Source organism: Mesocricetus auratus, unplaced genomic scaffold, assembly GCF_017639785.1.
Source record: "Mesocricetus auratus isolate SY011 unplaced genomic scaffold, BCM_Maur_2.0 Super-Scaffold_100015, whole genome shotgun sequence".
Classification (NCBI taxonomy): Eukaryota; Metazoa; Chordata; class Mammalia; order Rodentia; family Cricetidae; genus Mesocricetus; species Mesocricetus auratus.
This window is the reverse complement of record NW_024429198.1, coordinates 33,726,026-33,747,113: the sequence shown is the minus strand read 5'-3', so window position 1 is coordinate 33,747,113 and position 21,088 is coordinate 33,726,026. Positions and strand designations below refer to the sequence as shown.

Below are 21,088 nucleotides of genomic sequence, written 5' to 3'. Positions count from 1 at the left end.
TGTGTCTAGTCACATGAGAGCCTGGCTTGTCAGGTGAACTGTCTGTGGGATCCCAAACAAAGACCAAGGCCAGGAGAGGTGTGTCTGCCAGGGTCTGTGGCAGCTAGCTAGTTAAGATATGAATCCTGGGCAGTTTTCCAAGCCCAGAAATTGGGAATAAAATGCTCACACATTCCCTCTAGAAAGACCAGGTGATCTGCAGATGCCACTGAAGGGCTACATGGGAAGATAAGGCACCGAAGGAACTGGAAGCTCGATCATTCCACCCTGACTTCAGAAAACCCAGAACCCCACACAAGCTCATCTCAGCCACAGTTTGGCTGCCCCACGCCTCACTGCTTCCAGCTGCCTTCAGCTTTATTTCCACTCAAACCCTAAGTAGAAACGAAAAGCAGGTTCTGAATGTACTATTGAGAACATTTACAATAAGCCGGCTAAAGACCGGAAGTGAGATGATCTAATGATGTACTGTTCAACAGACACAGAATTCCAGAGTGTGGGATTTTTACACTGATAATGTAGGAGTGGCCAAGATCTGGTATAAGTAAGCATTACATTTTCTGTTATGAAATATCTGAAATTGACATAACAGGCCTTTCAGCTTTTTTCAAAGTTGGTACAAACTAATAGATTTTCTGTAGCCAGATAATAGGTTTCTCCACTGATGCACTAAGTCAGATAAAGCCTAATTGGAAAAAATAAAAGAACAGGTTTACTTGAGCAAAGCTGGGAGGTTATACAGCCTATAGGCCAAGTGTGATTATGTGTCTGCCACAAGCTGGGTTTGTGCCCAAGTATGGTCAAAAACTGAGTGCTTTTAGGCAGGAACTTGGGCTTCTGGAAACTTCAGGGGAGGAACTGCCACCAAGCCACAGACACCAAGAATGCGGAACTGGGCTTCTTGATGCCTTTTCTTTGTTGGAGATTCTGAGAGGACAGGGTTTGGAGAAGAGAGATGGGGCTTCTCAGACCGTGCAAGAACAAGCTGAGGGGTCCAACAGAACACAAACAATTGGAATTCTGACATGAAAGGAACTGCTAATACCAACATACATTCTTTTGTAAAAATTAATATGAAATTTAAATTTTGCCCCATATAAATTTGCTCACCTGTAAGCAAAGAAGACTTCCTGGAGATCAGATCAAATACTAAACCAAAAATGGGTAAGATGGTTTGGTGGGTTTGGTGGGTAATGGCACTTTGTTCCCAAGCCTGATATTGTAATTTCAATCCTCAAAACCCACCCACCCACTAGGAGAGAGCTGAGTACTGAAGGTTGACCTCTCTCTCTCTCTCTCTCTCTCTCTCTCTCTCTCTCTCTCTCTCTCTCTCTCTCTCTCTCACACACACACACACACACACAGTCATACTCTCACACCCAGACACACACACACACACACACACACACACACACACACACACACACACACGAATGTGCACATGAACACTTCAGTGTCCTAATTTCCCCCGGTAGCAATTATGTATCTGTTAAGGGTGTCTACACAGGACTTACTAAATTGGTTTTACTTCAGAAATAATCTGTCTCTTTGATCACATAGACTAAAAGTCAAAGAAGTTTTAACCACTCTTGGCAGAATTCATGGCGGTGGCATGTTTTCTTATTATTGTAAATGTTCAGCTGCTACTGTTTGTCATTTCACTCTTCAGGGTCTACTGAGCTCCCCCTAGGTATCAGCCAGTGACATATTGCCACTAATTATTTGGTGTGTGCTCTTCCCTCAGCATGGAAGTGAGATCAGACATGTCCCACAAAGGCAGATTTACACAAAACTAATTCATCATCCACATGAAAGATGTGCTGTTGAGTTCTGAGTAAGTGGTTGCCGAAGGACTTATGCCCGAGTTCTGTCTCTAAGCCAACTGATTCATGTTGACATCATTATATAATAGCAGACAACATTTCATTTATCTTATTTGGAAAGAAAACCACACATGTGCAGCATCTCGCTGAAAAGTTTGAAGAGTGTTGAATCCACATCCTTGTGGCACAAAACAAGGAAAGAAAATGGCTGGACGACAATATTCCAGATCACACTGGCCTGGGAATGGTGGCAGCTAGAAGATGCCCTCTGTGCTGTTTGTGGATCTTCTCCTTCTCCTGTGTGTGAAGAAATGTCAAGAAAACACCTGTGCCTACCCTGCTGCCTAGAGCAGGGGATATGTCATTTCCCATCTCATCTTGTGCAAGGCCAGACACATCACCCTGCTTTCTGGGTCTCCGTCAGAGACACGATGGCAGCTATTTAAGCAAAGGCAGACAATGCCATCTTTATGCTGTTTGCACACTGCTGCTCATTAGTTAGTGAATAATCACACCTTAAACCAATGCTATCCCTCCCAGTGGAAATCTTGGGGCAAAGCTTTCTGATAACTGCAGAACTACAATGTAAATTCCATTTCAAATTGCTTCCTTTGTATCAGACTCAAGGCTTAAACAGAATCGTCCTGTTTACTTCTCATCTTAGCCTTGTGAGGGCTGTTGCTGCTCTCACAAACAAAGGAACCGAGTTTATAAGTCAGCAAGGTCAGCAAGGAATGTGACTAAAATGGGTCAAATATGTTGTTTTTAGATGATTGGAATACTCTCAACCATGCCCTTTATCTTTCATGAAATCAATTACTTGAGTTAAAGACCATCAAGTTCTCAATCATGTATGGTGGCTCATGCCTAGAATCCCAGCATTCAAAGAGGATGGAAGATTGCCATGAGTTCAAAGCCAGCTTGGGCTATATAGTGAGTTCCTGGCTAAGACGCTGTCTAAAAAAACAACAAAACAAAACAAAAACAAAAAGAAAACCATCATGTTTTCTATTCACCTAATCTAACTACCTGTCTTACAAAAAACAATGAAAGGTTGCAAACATATTTAGAACAAATTATTAAAACATGTTTATAATGTCCAAAGAGCAACTGATACAAGGCAGGCTTAATTATCTCTGTCTGTCTTTCTGTGTATGTGTGTTTCTCTGTCTCTGTCTCTCTCCTCCTCTCTCTCTCTCCCTCCCTCTCTCTCTCTCTCTCTCTCTCTCTCTCTCTCTCTCTCTCTCTCTCTCTCTCTCTCTCTCTCTCTCTCTCCTCTAGAGTATCTCTTGTGTTTAGAGTTCATGAGGTCAAAGATCAGATGTCTTCCATTGTTCTTCATCTTTTTTCCTTTGGAGATAAAGTTTTTCTACATAGCCCCAGCTGTTCTAGAACTCATTGTCTACATAATCCAGATTGGCCTTGAACTCACCGAGAGCTTCCCCAGTGCTAGGAATAAAGGAATGCATCATCATGCCTGGCTGCCACTTTATTTATTTATTTTGCGACAGGCTCTCTCACTGTAGCTGGAATTCACTGATTCCACTAGACTGGCTTGCCATCATGCCCCAGAGAGCCTGCTGCCTTTGCTTGCCTGATGCTGGTATTAGAGGTATGCACACAGGTACCAGGGATCCAAACCCAGACTGTTGGGAAAGTCTTATGACAATAAAGCACTGTTGAGCCAATAGGAATCTAGATAGGTGGGACTAGGAGTCCAGGAGGACTCTGGGAAGGAGAAACACGAGAGAGTCGAGATGTAACGTCATGGGGTAGGAAGCCCGGAAACTTCTCCGGTAAGAGACATACTTAGATTAACAATTATGGGGTAAATACTTAAGTCAGAGCTAGCCAGTAAGAAACAAACAAAGGCCAACAGCTTTATAATTAATATAGTCTCCTGTGTGTTTATTTGGGATTGATGTGGCTCTAGAACCAGGCTGGCGGGAAGGCTTCTCTTGAAGGAAAAGGTTTCTCTTAACACCAGACCTTCATGCTTGTATGAAAAGAAGCTCTTTCTCAACTAGCCATCTCCCCATCCTCTGAAATGTTCTCTTTACCAGAGTTCACCTTTGACCTTTGCTAACCAGTTCATCAGTATACAAGCCATGCACATGTAGAATAAAAGTTGTGGATAAACATGCCATGGGGTTATACATTTTTTTCACTCAAACATTTCAGACCCTGTAAGAGGAAAGTAATTCCCCAGTGCCTTCCTTTCTTGTAAATGCACGCCTGCGCACAGGGGCAGTGAGATGGGACTATCAAGGTATGTGCAGGGTGGGGGGAGGGGCCAAGAAATGGGCTGCCAAGCCCTGTGCATGCTTCTCTCTGCACAAAGAAAGCTCGAAGTTTGCACTCAAATCTTAAAGTTTAGAAGCTCTCCAGTGGGCTGAAGAGAGGACTCAACAGTTAGAAGCACAAACTGCTCTTGCAGAGGACCTGAGTTCATTTCCCAGCAGCTGCTTGTTACCCCAACTCTAGGGTAGCTTCTGGCCCCCATGGGTTCCTGTACTCACAGGCACATAAACCCACACAGCCACATAATTAAACATTAAAAGTAAAATCTTTTTTCTAAAAGTTTAAAATTTTAAAAAAGTTCCACAGTGAGCATATTCTTGGGCAAGAAAGAATTAAAAACCAAAACAAAACAATAACACATACCCTTTTTCATCTTTCCTCGAATTTTATGGTCCGTTTATCAAGGGAGATGGATGGTTCTTAGGGATGAAATTATCATGCCCATGACATGTTTTCTTAAGCTTTTGTGATTAAGTTCTAAACATTGCTCAAATTAGTGTTTTGACATCACTTCCTGCTTTCCAGTGGCAGTAGGAGAGGGATCGCTCTGCTGTAGCTTTCTCTGGTGACCCAGTAGGATGCAGAGACAGACTGGATTACATAGTCCCATCTCCAGACAAGGACTGGTGGCTGGAGTTTGGAACCACGAAGCAAACTGGAAGTCACAAAAGGCTAGTTTATTCTGGGACCACCTCTGGGACTAGACAACCAGGACCCAGGCTTTTCTATTCATTCCTTCCACTCTCAACTTATACTAAGATTGTCACAATATGAAAATTTCATGGAAATTGCCTTCAGCATAATAGGTCCAGGTAATTTATCTGATAAAAGAATGTCAACATCAAGTACAGTATAATTTGTGTAGTGACAAATTGTAGCCATCCTCCCAGGCAAGAAAGGACACTGCTGTGCGTGGAATGGATCAGGGCAGGGTCAAGTATAAGCCCTTGGATTTAATATGCAGCTCCCAGAAGCATCACTCTGTCCTTTCAGAAGATAAATGCAAATTATAGCTAATAAAGTTATCATGAGTAATTGCTGCCCCTCCTCTCCTGCACGGCTAGTGAATTTGGAGTGGGGAAGAGGCAGTTATGAATGAGACACCTATAAATTATGAATTAGGATGCATCTGATGGAGTGCTCCTCATTTTTAAAGATTGGTAGGACCAACTGTGGCTGTGAGGTCAAACTCACTGAGAGAGGGGTGAGAAATGCCATATCTAGAATGTCTTTGAAACTGCCATCTCTACCTGTGGAGGCGTGTGAGAGTATCAGAGGGAGGAAGACGAGGAGGAGGTGTTTATTTTTCACAGAATAATGGCTATACGAAGTTGGAGACAGGAGCTATAAGTCACCCACACAGTATTATGGACAGTTAGGATTATTTATTCTTCTACCCCCTGATCAAAGTCAGACTCCACCAGTGCTGAGCCGAGTAGGGGAGATGTGTCAGGCACCAGATACACAAGCTCCAGCACTTTCTACCTTTATGGCAAACAAGCCACAAAAAGTAGTGGGGATCAATTCCCCCAATTTACCTCTGAATGTGTAGGGAACTATCAGAGGGAAGAGAAGCCTGGACCAGTCACTTGCCCCCAGTAACCAGAGTAGAACATATAATAGAGGGAAGCCTCCTGGGTGATACCCACCTGTCTTAAAACCAAAGGCCAAATACTCAGTTTAGGGATGGCTGAGAGCACAGAGAATCTGACCAAACAGGTGTTAATTATCTTCACTCAGCTCTCATTTTTTCTGCTGAGACATGGAGGTGGAGGCTTGAGGTCACTAAGTCTCCAATCTTTGTCTCTGTCTACCCAACCCTGTTGTAGAATATTATTTTAAGGTGTGTTACATTTGTTTATGCTTTTGAACATTTGCTTAAGATGTAAAGATGTGTTGCATTCTTTTATGTTGCATTTGTTCAACTCTGTGAAACTGAATTACTTTGCCTATCTGGAACACCTGATTGGCTGAATGGCCAATAGCAATAGAGAATGGTAAAAGCTCAGAGACAAAAGATAGATCGGATAATTTAAGTTAAGTGGCTAGAAATAAGCCTAGCTAAGGCTGGGCATTCATAGGTAATAACAAAACTCTGTGTGTGATTTATTTGGGAGCTGGGTGGCTGCCCCATCCCCAAAGCCAAAGAATAAAAACAGTTACAGAGCCCTGTGTCCAACTGCTATGAGGTGAGATGCCCTCTCTGACAATTATTCTTTCCAATATATTTTGTCTCAGCTTGCATCCAAAGTAAGGGAACCCACTGAACACAGACTGAAACCCCCCAAAACCATGAGCCAAAGTGAATTTTTCCTCCTCTAAGTTTTTTTTTCCTATCTGATTGCTCAGGATGCACTAGTTTGGATACATTAGCATCTATCCATTCATCATATCCTTAACTGTGTATAAAGAAACTGTAAAATGGGACAAAATCTACCAGAGGGAAGAGAATGGGACAAGCAAGACATGATTTTGGAAGACAAAGAGCAGGTCATGAGTAACATGACTCAGCAGCACTGGGGAGGGTGAGCGCCAAGCCAGTGGTGAGGAGAGCTGATAAACAAGCCAGTCTACACCACAGAACTCCCACAGCCTCACCCTGCCATTGTCACTGGAACAACCCCTGACAAGGCAGCAATGCCCATGGTTTTGTAAGGCATGCAGAGAAGAGCCACTCCGGAGATGATTTCAGGGGTCAGTGTCTGCTTTGTTACATGTGAGCAGCCACTCATAGAGTGGAAGCCTGTCATCAACTGAGACTCATCAGCACATCACCTCTGATTGGGTATGAACACTCACACCACCAGGGGCTCCATGTGGAAGCAGCTCATAAAAGGTGACCGTGACCAGAGAGCCAACTACAGGTTACTCATGCCACTCCAGAATTCAGTGTTCCAATTTCTGGGCTCCATAATTCTTATTTAGAAGGCAGCATGCCAAATAGGCTGCCTGCCAAATCATGCCTGCACTTTCTCCTACATACCTACAAAGAGCCATCAACTGGGGACCAAATGTCCAAACAGGATCCCGTAGAGACATTTAACAGTCAAGCCAAAATAGCCACAGTTTATCCCTTTGCGCTTTTTACTTCTCCTGCCATGTTACAATTTGGAGAGAAGTTACTCGCCAGACATATTAAACCTGGCACCTTGATCTTTGACTTTTTTAGTCTCTAGAACCATGAGAAATGCATCTTGTTTATAAATGACCCACCCCATGGTCAGCTCAAACTGGCTGAGAGGAAATTTCTGTTTCAGTGAGAACAAAACACTGCTCTTTCTGTGAGGGCAATGTTCCAACGTGACCACCCTGCCACCAAGCCACATGCCTTGGAAATTATCACAGTAAAGGCACAGTGTGGCGTTGTGGTTGCTTTACTGTGTGTTTTCAGCAGTGGAAGGCACCAAATAGCCCCCACTGAGCAGAAACCCTGATGCTGAGCCACCCACTAGCAGCTTGATCTTTACAAAATGCTGCTAGGTACACCAGCCCAAGCAAGGATGGGCAGGGTTGGCTGGGTAGAAAAAGAGGCATGCCTTACTCAGATATCACAGTCTGCCTCCCATGAGTCTTTGGGTAGGTCACACGTCCTTCTTTCACACACAGGTATCTTTAGCTTCTTATTACCAGCTTTCAGTGTATTTCTTCTGAATCCTGATCACTGAGTGTCCAGTAAAGAAGGCTCTAGCCATCTTTCCAGTCCAGTCTTGAGGCTTTTTTCACAGGAGGATTTTCTGTCACTGCTGGCCTTCAGCAACACTCCTAACCTACAGTGCTACAGCCACCTATGTAACGCTCTGTAAACAAGGCAATTGTCAGAAAGCTTGTCCACAGGTGCAGCCAATGGACACAGCAGAGGCTTGGGTAGAGAGAGCCCAAACTGTTTGCTCAACAACATATTTGACTTTAGAGTGCTCTATCCTAGACCTCAAACTGTCTTCTCTTTATCAACTGTTGATAAAGTAGGACAGACAAGGCTCACTTGGAGTTGAGCACATCCTTCATAGGGGATTGAATGCTTTTTTAAAATTCATTTATTATGTAAACAACATTCTGCCTCCATGTATGCCTGCCAGAAGAGGGCACCAGATCTCATTACAGATGGTTATGACCCACCATGTGGTTACTGGGAATTGAACTCAGGACCTCTCAACCTGTGAGCCATCTCTCCAGCCCCCGAATGCTGTTTTTTAAATTAAAATTTATGCATATTTGTGTGGTAGTATGAATGTAATTGGACCCCCATAATTTCATAGGAGGTGGCACTATTCACAGGTGTGGCTTTGTTAGAGTGGGTATGGCCTTGTTGGAGGAAGTATATCACTGTGGGAGCAGGCCTGAGGTTTTCTATGCTCAGGACACCACCCAGTGTGTCAGTCGACTACCTGTTGTCTGCAAGATGTAGGACCTCAGGTACTACTCTAGCACCAAGTTTGCCTGCATGCCACAATGCTCCCTGCCATGATGATAATGGACTGGACCTCTGAAAGTGTAAACAAGACACCCCTATTAAATGTTTTCTTTGTAAGAGTTACCATGGTAATGGTGTCTCTTCATAGTAATAAAAACCCTAAGACTGTATGTATATATGTATGTATATTAACCAGGACTCTCTAGAGTAACAGAACTTATACAATAAATCTATATATTCTAGTAAATCTCATATATATTGTGATTCAGCTTATCCAACAATGGATGGCTATGAATGGAAGGTGCAAGAAGACAGAAATACATAAGCTGCTCAGTTCACAAGCCTGTATGTCTCAGCAGGTCTTCAGAATACTCTAGAGTCCAGAAGAAGTAGGTTGCAATGCCAGTGAAGAAAGGGACTTGCTAGTAAGTGTTAGAAAACAGGCAAAGAGCAAAAGTTTCCTTCTTCCATGTCCTTATATAGGTTTCCAGCAGAAGATTTAGCCCAGATTAAAGATGTATATGGCAGAATAGAATATGTGCTTAACTATATAAAGATGTGTTGTATTTATTTGTGTTGTAGAACAATTTAACTATATAACAGTGTGTTGCATTTGTTTATGCTGCATTTGTTTAACTATGTTAAGATGTGTTGCATTTGTGTTGTTTTAACTATGTAACAATGTGTTGCCTATTTTTATGCTACGTTTGTTTAACTATGTAAAGATGTATTGCATTTATTTCTCCTTGCCTAAGGTACCTGATTGGTCTTATAAAAAGCTGAATGATCAATAGCCAGGCAGTAGAGGGATAGGCGGGATTGGTGGGCAGAGAGAAGAAGGAGCAGGAGGAATCTAGGCTGAAGAAAGAACAAAGGAAAAAGAAAGGGAGACACTAGGGGCCAGCCAGCCAGGAAGCCACCAGACAGACAGACACAGAGGAGGCAGGAAAGCAGGACATACAGAATAAAAGGTAAAAAGACCCAAGACAAAACATAGATAAGGAGAAGAGATTAAAGTAAGTTATGAGCTAGTGAGACAAGTCAAAATAAGGCTAAGCATAACACTAAGTCTTTGTGTCATGATTTGGGGGTTCTTGTTCTGAGATAGCCTACTGATCTGGATTAAAGTCCTGTCTTCCTACCTTAAAGATCTGATTATAAAAGTAAAAATCTTTCTCAGGTATACCCTATTGTGGTGATATCTTGTTTATACTCTAACAAATAAAGCTTGACTGACAATCAGAGGGCAGAGCTAGCCACTAGCTAACCATAGAGCCTGGAGGTCTTTACAGACAGACAGGAAGTGAGATGGCTGGGCAGAGAAAGTAAGTGATAGGACAGAGAGAGGAAGTGATAAGATGCATGAGACAGGAACTCCGTCTCTTTTCAGTCTGAGGATTTCGTAGAGGTAAGAACTCTAGTGGCTAGCTGCTCTGCTTCTCTGATTTTTCAGCTTTCACCCTCTAATATCTGACTCTGGGTTTTTATTAACCAATTAGAACTCGTGTTACACCCTACATTTTTGGGTTTTGTTAATTCCAGATGTAGTCAAGTTGACAACCAAGAAAATCCATCACAGTATGTATGTATGTATGTATGTATGTATGCATGTATGTGTATGTTTATACATGCACATGCCATAATGTTCATGTGCAGATCACAGGGCAGCTTGAGGGATTATGTTCTCTCCCTTCACCATGTGAATAAGCAAGAGCCCTTACCCCATGGGCCATCTTCTGCAAGAGCCCTTATCCCATGGGCCATCTTCAACAAGAGCCCTTACCCCATAGGCCATCTTCAGCAAGAGCTCTTATCCAATGGGTCACCTTCAGCAAGAGCCCTTACCCATGGGTCACCTTCAGCAATAGCCCTTACCTCATGGGCCATCTTGATGGCACTGGACCTTCTGGATTGGTAAGCAAAGCAAAATCATCCATAACAGTCTGTTTTGAGGATAACCTCTGACTTGCTTCACAGCTTTAAAATTCCTGCAGCTGGGTGTAGTGGTGCACACCTTTAATCCCAGCACTCGGTGTTCAAGGCCAGCCTGGTATACATGGTGAGTTCCAGGACAGCCAGAGACCCTGTCTTAAAAAAATATACTTTTGCTGGGGTAATAAGTTAAGCCAATCAATGAAACCACTCAACCAATCCATTCGGCTACCACAGGCTGAAAATTCAAACTGCTGAAATTTAATTCTCATTCTTAATTGAGAGGGCAGAAGCATGACTTGCCCATACTGTTTAGAAGTGGGAACGTTGGGGATGACTAGGTTCACATAAGTTTCTCTCAATGGAGTCTCCATGCCTGGATATGTTAGGCTTCCAAGAACAGAGAGAGAAGGCAGTGTGGTGGTGAGTGCTGTAATCCCAGGATGGGGAGGTGAAACAAGAGAACTGGGAGTTTAAGGTCATGGGTAACTACACAGGAAAATTTGAGGCTAGCTTGGCTTACATGAGGCCCTGTTTAGAATATATATATATACATATATATATATATATTCACACATATCTATTTCATGAGAGAGAGAAGAAAATGGGGATAGGCAGAACACAGAAAGACCATCACTGGACACTGGACAGAGGCCCTTGAACTTCCCAAATCATGAGCTAAATAAACCCCTCCTTTAAAAAAATAAAGTAATTATTTTATTTATTTTAAAATAAAGTAATTTGTTTATAGCAGAAAAAACAAAACCCCAGAATGAATACATTAATCATCCAATAAAACTAATAAATACACTTGTTTCCTGAGAGTTGACCAGGGCTTTTTAGAAAGCTATGGGCTTAGGTGTGGGAAGACACAGACATGTGCTGATGAGCTAAAGCTAATCAAGCTACCAGTAAACTGTGGCTCTGACTATCCTATGCCTGCCATTGAGTTTCAAAATGCTACATGTCTTTGTTAGGTTTACTATTGCTGTGGTGAAACACCATGACCAAAAGCAAGTTGGCTTGTATTTATTTGGCTTACATTTCTACATCATAGTCCATCACTGAAGGAAATCCAGACAGGAACAAAAGCAGGGCTGGGACCTGGGCAGGGAGGCAGGAGGTAATGTAGAGACCATGAAGGGGTTCTACTTACTGGCTTGCTCCCCATGGCTTGCTCAGCCTGCTTTCATTTAGAACCCAGGACCACCAGCCCAGGTATGGAACCACCTGCAATGGGTTGAACCTTCCCCCATCAATCTCTAATTAAGAAAATGACATATGGGCTTGCCTATAGCTTGAACGTATGGAGGCACTTTCTCAAATGACTTCAGTTTGTGTCAAGTTGACATTTAGCTATCCAGCACACAAACTGATACAGAGTCATTGCAAGTAATAACAAATCAAAATTTGGAACTTTCACAAAGTCTGCTTTAGGAAATGGGGTAAAGGAAGCCATGTGCTGGAGCAGTTCAGCAGGGGTGAATGGGTGATAGTTAGGTGGAGTGAAAGCAGGACATCTAGGGACACACAGGAGTCATGATAGGAGTTTGGGAAGCATAGAAGACAGGTCAATAGGACATGGGTACATTTGACAGCCTCTGCTCCCAATGTTAGAGGTACCACAGGAACTCCAAGTTACACAACCATAACATATATGCAGAGGACTTAGCTCAGACCCATACAGGCTCCCTGATAGTCTTGGTGAGTCCCTATGGGCCATGGTTAGTTAATTCTGTGGGCTGTTTTCTTGTGATGTCTTGACATCGCTGGCTCCTACAATCCTTCCTTGATCTGTTCTGCAAGATTTCCTGAGCTCTGCCTAAAATTTTGCTGTGGGTCTCTACATCTGCTCCCATAAGTTGCCACATGAAGTCTCCTCTCTCTGATGATGGTTATTCTAGACACTGGTCTGGTTATATGAAACCACTGGTTTAGGTTTCATATCCCCTATTATGAGGAGTCTTCACTAGGGTCACCTTTCCAGATGGTTTTAAGTCTCAACTTGACAACATCATCTTAATTCACTAACAGTAACTCTCAGAGCATACATTACATATCATAATCATTCATAATCTTTTTCTCTCAATGCCAAAGGAAGTGTTAAAGGCTGCAGAGTTCAGAAAAACTGTCTAGGGGAGGTGGAGCATCTGTAGGGGGATCACCTAAGAAGTCACATACAGCACAGATATTTCTAGTGTTGCTATGAAATGACTTTGGTGTCACAAACAGGAGAAACAGTCTTGGAGCCTTTGGAGCTTGGGACAGAGGCAGAAGTCCTTTGTTATGGTAGTTTCCTAGGGGAAGTTCCTTAAGCTACTCCTGCCACATTTTGGTCTTGGGATATTCCTTTTATAGTCCCAGGTGCAAGGTTTGACTGATAAGTGCATGTGCTTGGTGCTTCTGGTTTGATATTTTCATATGTGTCATTATTTATTGGCATACAATAAATGATCAGTTTGTGCCTCCTGGCATGTTGGCAGATGGTGGGTGCTTACCTGTGTAAACAGGATTCAGAATAACTAAGTTCAAGGCTCTTGATTTGTTAAATGGAGTTGCTCAAGGCCAGGCAGAACACGGATGTGGCTATTCTATACAATAAACTGACTCACAGCAGGCCTGGCTTATTCTCAAGTTGGATGGATAGAAAGATAATCAGCGAAGTAAAGGGGAAGTATAGGGAGAATACTGAACATGGAGAGGAATTAGCCCTGGTGAAGTCGCACACAGCCCCACAGACGTTGATGAGTGGCTTTCATGATCTACCTTTGCAAATGAAAGCTGGGCCTTTGATGGCTGGATGGGTTCAGTCAGACCTGGAATGGTGCAGGCAGGGTTTCCAAGTGTGTGGATCCTGCCAGCGCCTGCATTGCAGACCACCTTCACCTTCACCTTCACTCTTCATCTAGGCTTCCAAGACAAAGACACTGGACACAGTAGAACCACTGGGCTAGAGCTCAGGTGAAGAGGGCAGAGAAAGACACACACACACACACACACACACACACACACACACACACACAGAGACAGACAGATAGACAGACAGACAGAGAGACAGAGAGACAGAGAGACAGGGAAACAGAGAGAGAAGAGTCAGAGAAGAGAGATGTAAGAGACACAGAAACAGGAGAGAGAGACAAAGAGGAGAGACACACACACACACAAACTGAGACACACACAAATAGAAACAGGAGAGAGACACAGAGACAGAAGAGACAGAGACAGAAAGGGACACAGAGACAGAGAGATAAAAAAGAGAGAAACAGAGAGCGAGGGGAGATAAGAGCCTTTGGCACTACAGTAACAAAAGTTTGGAGCCACTAGACGGGGGCGGAGCTTAATGACGCCAGGGGCCCTTGCCTTTTCAAATGTCGTCATCAGACAACGCCGGCAGGGGGCGGGGCCTACGTTAACCACGCCCCAGAAGCACTCCGCCGCTGCTCTGTGACGCCATCAGCGTGCGACACGCGGGGGCGGGGCGCCGCGCTGGGGTGCTTCGGCCCCGGCTGGAACTGAGTGGACCCGGCTGGGAGAAGACGCGGAGTTGAGTGTAGCTGGCAGGGCTGGCCGGAGCATGGCGGACCAGATCCCTCTGTACCCGGTGCGCAGCGCGGCGGCCGCCGCAGCCAGCCCCAGACGCGCGGCCTACTACAGCGCCGCCGGGCCCGGGCCGGGTGCGGACCGGCGCGGCAGGTAACGGCGGGCCCGATCCTTTCCGGCGCCGCGGGTCGTCCCTGCCGCCTGCGGTGCGTGAGGGGCCGCCGAGCGGGGAGCCCTCCGGGGCCGCGGACTCCAGAGCCGAGGGCCACGCGCCGAGCCGCGCCCAGGGACTCAGGGACGCCGCTCCGCCTCTCGTGTCGCTTCGAGAGCCCCCAAACTTATGTGTGGGCGAGCGGGCCGAGGTGACAGGTGCAACTCCCAATGAGTGTGAAAAACACGCCTTGCCGAGTGTCACTGTTTTTTTATTTTTCTTCAGACGTGAAACGCTTATTAGGCCCACTTTGTACTTAGCCACGAGTGTATACTACACAATACTTTGGATTGACAGATGTTTTGGGGCGTAGACACGGATATTTAAGAGAGGTCAAATTGTGTAGTTGCGCTCTAGTTTAGTAAAGCAGTTAAAATGTGCAGATCTTGTTTTAAGGAGAAGTCTCAAACTCAGTTTCTTACCCAGAGAAAATAATGCCATGATTTCTACAGAAAAACTTTAAAATGGAGAGTCAATTACCTCGTAGTGACCAAATTTTAATTTTGTTATAGAGGTATTTTAGAAACAACTCATAATACATAGAAGGGAAAAAAATTAAGACTTCACTGACTATCTAGTTCCTAACGAGAGCTTTTGAATACTTTTTGGGTTGAACATTATTTATGTGTTTAGAAGCAAGGTCTCTCTGTATCCTTGGGTGGTCCTGGAACTTGCTTTGGAGACCAGGCTGGCCTCTAAGTCATAGGGAGCCACCTGACTGCCTTTGCCTCCCCTAGAGCTGCGATTAAAGGCATCTGCCACCGCTCATTAGCTTATTTATTTTTGTGGAAATTATTGAGTATGCTGCAAGGGTCAGCAGGCTGGGGTAGTTAAAGGAAGTCTGGTACTTACTTGACTGTTGTGAGAGTCTAACAGAGCCAAGTGTGTGAATGCTGTGTTAGAGAACTGAATTGGATTTTGGTCCTTGTACTTACTAGTAGCTTCATTTGGGTTCCTTTCTCTAAGCCCCAGTTTCCTCATCTTTAAGATGGTGATTCATATTTTTTTTTCTTCTTTCATGGGAACATTGGTTGAAGGTTACAAAACCTCTGTTAGGTGCCCCTCCCCTTCAGGCGGGTACCCCAAGTTACCATTTCTTCCGTTCTCTTTGATGGTACCCAGAAGAGTAATTACATTAGATGGTACCCAGAAGAGTAATTACATTAGTAGTTTTATAAGTGATTAATTTTAGGAGATTATTTGGAAATATGCCACCTTTTGTCATATTTTGAGTCTTTTTCTACGTATTCTGAAGTTCTCCTATTTGATGCCTACATGTTCAGGATTCAATGTCTAGTATTGCTTTTTTGCTTTTATTATTATGTAATATTCCTTTTTGTTTCTGATTATTTTCTTTGTTCAATTTATCTGGTTCATTTCCCTCCATCCATCCCTTCCTTCCTTCCTTTTCTTTTTCTTTTTTTTTTTTTTTTTGAGTCAGGGTCTGACACTGTAGAACAATGACCTAGAACTCCTTATCACCCTGGCTCCATGTCCTGGGTGTGGGATTACGGGCATACACCACCATGCATGACTCAGTTTGAGGCCAGATTGGTCAACAAATCAAGTTCCAGGATAGCCAGAGCTCTTACATAGAGAAACCCTGTCTCTAAAAACCAAAAATAAAAAAAAAAAGAAAGAAAGACATCTCTTTCACTATGTCTTTATTGTTTAACAGTGTTTTTGATATACTTTCATCCCATACACATCTCTAATTTTAAGTGGAACATTTCCAGCATCCCCAACAAACAGACAGACACACTACTTTGTGCCCTCTACCCTTCACCATAACCCAGCCACTCCAGCCTTCATCTTCATAGTCTTCCCTCCTGACTCATCCCAGTCTGTAGGTTTTTGGTTTTATTTTTTGTTCATGTGAGGTGTTGATTTTTCTTTTGAGTAAAAGTAAGGCATCTGTTAGTTTTTTGTTTTTGTTTCTCTGTTTTAAGTGATAGCAGTATCACTCAGATTAGCTTTATAGTTAGGTGATTAATAAATGTCAGTGAACATTAATGTGTTGTCTGTGTTTGTTAGTACTTTTTCTTTGAGTTTCCCAGTGGTGGAGTTATTGGCCCTCCATAGAGGCACTTACCATGTTATAATAGCTAAACTTCATTGTTTAAAAAGAGACTCATGCTGAGAACAGATGGGTGTTGTCTGGTTATCTGCAAAATAGTAGTGTTTCTTGGTATATGTAACACAGATTTTTATAATTCTAGTTTTCTTATTTTGAGGATCTGTACATAATTTCGTTAGAATCCTCAAAGTTTCATGATGATCTGATATTTTAGTAGTTAACAAAGATGAAAATTTGTAGCTGTGATAATTGCAGCCTAAGGGATGTGGTGTTGGAAATACCCAGGACCCAGTGAGGAGCCCTCAGCCTCACGATGAGTCTTCAGGTGGGGCTCTTCTGCTTGCTCTGGCCTGTGGCAAAACATTATTTATGATTTAATAAAGATGGCTTGAAGATCAGAAAAGCAAAGCAGTCAAGCCACTAGCTCACGTACCTCAGGCTCAAAGGGCTGATTCTGTCCCTGAAAGCTCTCCACCAAGCCTCAGACTGCTGTTGCCTCTCCTCAGTGTCTTTTATATAGCTCCCTAGGGCTGGGATTAAAGGCGTGAGCTCTGTTAATTTTTTAGATGGAGTCTCTCTTGTTTAGCCCTGGGTGGCCTTGAACCTGCTTTGCCTGCATGCTAACAAAGTAGAAAAGGTGTGTGCCACCACTGCCTAGCTTCTGTAGCTAACTAGTGTGACTGGCTTTGCATTCTGATACTTCAGGCAAGCTTTATTAAATCATAAATAATATATCACCACACCGGCCCATGATTTTCTTTGAGATTTCTGAAATTTTTGTAGAAGTTAATAAAAATTTTACTGGAAAGGGATCCATAGTTCAACTGGAAAACAAATTCTTTATACCTGTCAGAGTAATCATGTTTCACTTATTTTTCTCATATCTAAAAGGGTTAATGTGAAGATAGAATTGATAATAAGGTCCATAACAATTATAGGCAGCTAGAATTTATGTCCTGAGCTAACAGGCCAAGATCCTTAAAATTTCTGTATTTGTATTTATTTTGGGTTTAATATTAGAAGTTATATCATTAATTTTAGTTCAAAAGTTTCTATGTATAGTATTGGTATAATTCTTTATTCTAAGAATTCTTAGGTTTCTTATAAAACTTTTTAGAAATCTCTAATTCATTGGGGCTGGAGAGATAGCTCAATAGTTAAGAACACTGGCTGCTTTTCCAGAGGATCTGGGCTTGATTCTCAGCATCCCATGACAGCTTACAATCAGATGTTAACTACAGTCCCAAGGAATCTAATGCCCTTACCTGGCCTCCATGAGCATCAAGCATACATGTGATGCACAGACATACATGGCAAATAAAACACCCATACATGTAAGAAATAAAATTTTAAAAATTAAAAAAAAAGGTTACTTCCCAGCTCAAGGGACTAGTCTTCCTCCTTGTTCTTGTTTCTTTCAACCATGACCATGGCGTTTTTTCTGGTACTATTTCTTTAGTTACTTTGATGATGATGGTGCTGGTCATTACTCTTACCGTTAGTTTAGTTTTAGTCTCTTTGCTGAGTTAGGTAATTTATAAAGTGCAGACATTGCTCTTTCAGTTCTAAGGCTACATGGTTCATTGTCAAGGTGGTTTAATGTTGGTATGTCTTGTTTTTTTTTCTCTGTGACACCAGACCACGAGAGAGCCAGCCTCCTTTACTCACCAAAGAAATACCTCAAGTTAGGTCCTACCTCCTGTTGCTGAGTCATTAAGCTTCTGTCACATGTCTGGAGAGTATAGAGACAAAAGGCCCAAAGTAAAAGAACCCACAGTTTATTCATCATGCTGATGTCTAGTGACCCATGGTCAATGACTGTGGCACCTTGCAGAAGTGACCAGACTCAGAAAACAAGATAATGAGATGCCTGCCAGTTCACCCACATGCAGGTCTCTCTTAACTGGCCATACTGTGAGATCAAGCAACTTCCCTTCAACAGCAGTAAAAGAACTTCAACCAACCCATGACTTGATAACTTCTGGGCACTCTCAGGTTGCTTGTTATCATTGGGTTTCTTTAAATCCTCTGTCTTGTCATGCATTTCGTGAATTCTTTGTACTAATTGTGCCTCTGCCTTCCATAAGCCATTCTTCATGGCCAAGGGGAAGCGCATTCCAGCCTTGATACCCTTTTTGTTTTCTGCTCAGAAGGGCCGGAGAGGCCCAGTTTCTCATCTGCTTCTTATTAAGGACTTATAAGTGCCACAGTTGAGTGCCATGGTTCCATTTGATAGGATATATGCAATCTCCTTATATAGCACTTACTTGTGTTGTTTTTCTACTTTGTTAGCATGCAGGCAAAGAAGGCTATATTGTTTTTTTTTTCTAAACTGTTGAGCATTAGGTTGTATTTTAAATTAAGTTCTTTAATATAGATTTTCAAGAATATTTTGGAATGGCAGAACTGTCAGATACTTAAGGTAATGTGTAAGTATAAGTTGGCCATGGCATTGGCCTGTTTCACTTAGATTCATGGAAACTGTGTGCCCTCCAGTACTTGAGCAATCTATTGCTGCCTGTGGCAGCAGCTGAGGTGGCCTGTCCTCCTCGAATGAACACTTGGGTCTGTGTCATCTGTTCTGTTTTCTTTGTTCACATTGTTTTTACTCACTTTAAAAATGTTTCCGGAATTATACTTAATTGCTGGAAACGTTGATTTCTCTTGAGTGACAAACCAATTAAGTGTGTATGACACCAGGCAACAAAGACACTTAGGATTCTCTGCTTATCTTGCCTCTGGGAAAAAAATCCATTATTCATCATCTTATTGTTTTTAAATACTGAAGTAAAATTTTCAATACAATAGGAAAATTGCTTTGGAGAGGGAACAAATTGCTTGCCAGTTCAAAGGCTACATTTCTACAGTCTAGGTTACTAGACTGCTCTTATTCTGAGCTTCCAGAGCTCATCACATCTCTCTTCCAGCATTAAAGTTGGTAAGACTGTGACTTTTGTAACATGATCATTGAGAGAACCTTAATGAAAAAAAGTCCTAAAAAATACTACTTTATGTATATTAATGGGTTTTGAATTTTGATTATAATTTGAATAAGTGTTCATTTTTCTAGTTTATTTAGAAAGTTTGTTCAAAGATATAATCTTATGCAGAAAAGAAAAGGACTTTTTCAGGGAAAAATACTTGCTTCAGGTTCCTTTGTGACCCCCCCTCCCGCCAGCCCCCAATCACCTAAAATGTAATTTGTAGAAGATTATATGGAGCCACTAAGATGAGTTGACAGTTTGATTGGTTGAGGGTATATTTAAAATGGGAGGAAATAGGTGCCATTTCTTGTAGTGTACTTATGCTTAACATAGGTCTTAAAAGTCATCATCCGTGGTGACAATGAGAGCAGGAGAGATATCTATCACCCTACACTGTTGCCTGTAGCCTCAGGAGTTCTTTGCAGAGACCTCTACATAGAAGAAGTCAGGATACTTGACTGCAGACAAGAATTTTTGGCCAAGTCAGTATGAAGTCAAGCCAGACTTTAGGTTTAACTACAGAGTTGAGCTAGACATTTAGAGCATGAGACAGGCCTAAGAAGAGCTTAGTGCCAGACACAAGCCTTTAATCCCAGCACATAGGATGTGAAGCAGACTGGTCTCTGAATTCTAGGCCAACCTGGCCTACATAGTGAGACACTGTCAAAACATAGTTTGGGGCCAGTAAGGGGGCTCCTTAGGTTTAAGTTTTTGCTATGCAAGCCTGAGGAGATGGATGGAGAAAACCACTTCCTGAAAGTTGCCCTCTGACCTCCACATGCATACAGACATGTATACGCATGTATAATAATAAACAAGCAGTTAAAGAAGGCAGTATTACATGTTCTGAAGTGGGTATGGTCTTCTCAAAACAGTCTGACTGAATGACTTTTGTGGTTTTTTGAAATTATTTTATTGTAATGAATTAAAAGATTTGGTAAAAAGTTTTGGTAAACTTATCTAAAGAGTCTTTATTTAAGGAACAGGGTCATGGGTTGGGATGTGGCTTGGTTGTAGTGCTTGCCTAGCTCTCATGAAACTGAAGCTAGGGTCTCTATCTCCATCACTGTTGAAACCATGGGGCTACACACTACTCTATTGGTGTGCACTTGAGATATGGATGTAAGTACAGGAGATGCAAGATCATGCTCAGCTACATAGTGAGTTGGAGGCCAGCTTGGTCTACATGAGACCCTGTCTTAAAAACATTACCCTTTCCCATCTAAGACCCCAAACAAAAGAATGAGATCATAAGGTGGTTTCTGAGATGCAATGATAGTCTATAGACTCCTAAGATAAAAGCATAGGTCACAGAGGGCAAAGGAATATTCTTACTTATAAGCAGGTCATGTTTTTAACTGATAACAAGGTTCATAATCTTGTTTAGGAGACCCTCTTGATTCCCAGTCAGCAAGCGTTAGGAGCCCCTTTCGCATGATTCTTTAGTTTTCCCTGTTTTTTCCTCCTGTACCCGTAATATGATAGCTCATTATGGATGTGTGTATGTATCATTTTGCATGTATGAGTGAATGCTTTGTATGTATGTACCATGTATGTCTTGGTGCCGAGAGAAACCAGAAGAGGGTGTCAGATTTCCTAGAACTGGAGTTATAGATGTGGGCTACCATGTGAGTGCTGGGAACTGAACCTGGGTCCTCTTAAGAGCAGCAAGTACTCTTAACTACTGGGCTATCACTTCAGCCCTCCACTGTGTATTTAACTAGTTCTTTGGTCATGGGTATTAAAACCTTTTCTGTTTCCTCTTTCAAATAGCCTGTACAATTACAGTTATCTCTGTAGGTAAATTTC

The 21,088-nt window shown here is 42.5% G+C and overlaps 1 protein-coding gene across 4 annotated transcripts in view; it reads left to right on the top strand.

The window, feature by feature from the left end:
* The first annotated feature begins 13,916 nt into the window (after nt 1-13,916).
* The window catches only part of Atp9b (ATPase phospholipid transporting 9B (putative)), a 195,689-nt gene continuing 188,517 nt past the window's right edge, over nt 13,917-21,088 (top strand). For 3 of the 4 annotated variants that reach the window (XM_040757788.1, XM_040757789.1, XM_040757787.1), the window contains exon 1: nt 13,928-14,160. In XM_040757788.1, coding sequence (XP_040613722.1) covers nt 14,042-14,160 — 119 coding nt within the window. In that variant the 5' untranslated portion in view covers nt 13,928-14,041. Of the gene's footprint in view, nt 14,161-21,088 lie in introns of all 4 variants that reach the window. The other variant, XM_040757790.1, reaches the window with a different exon arrangement.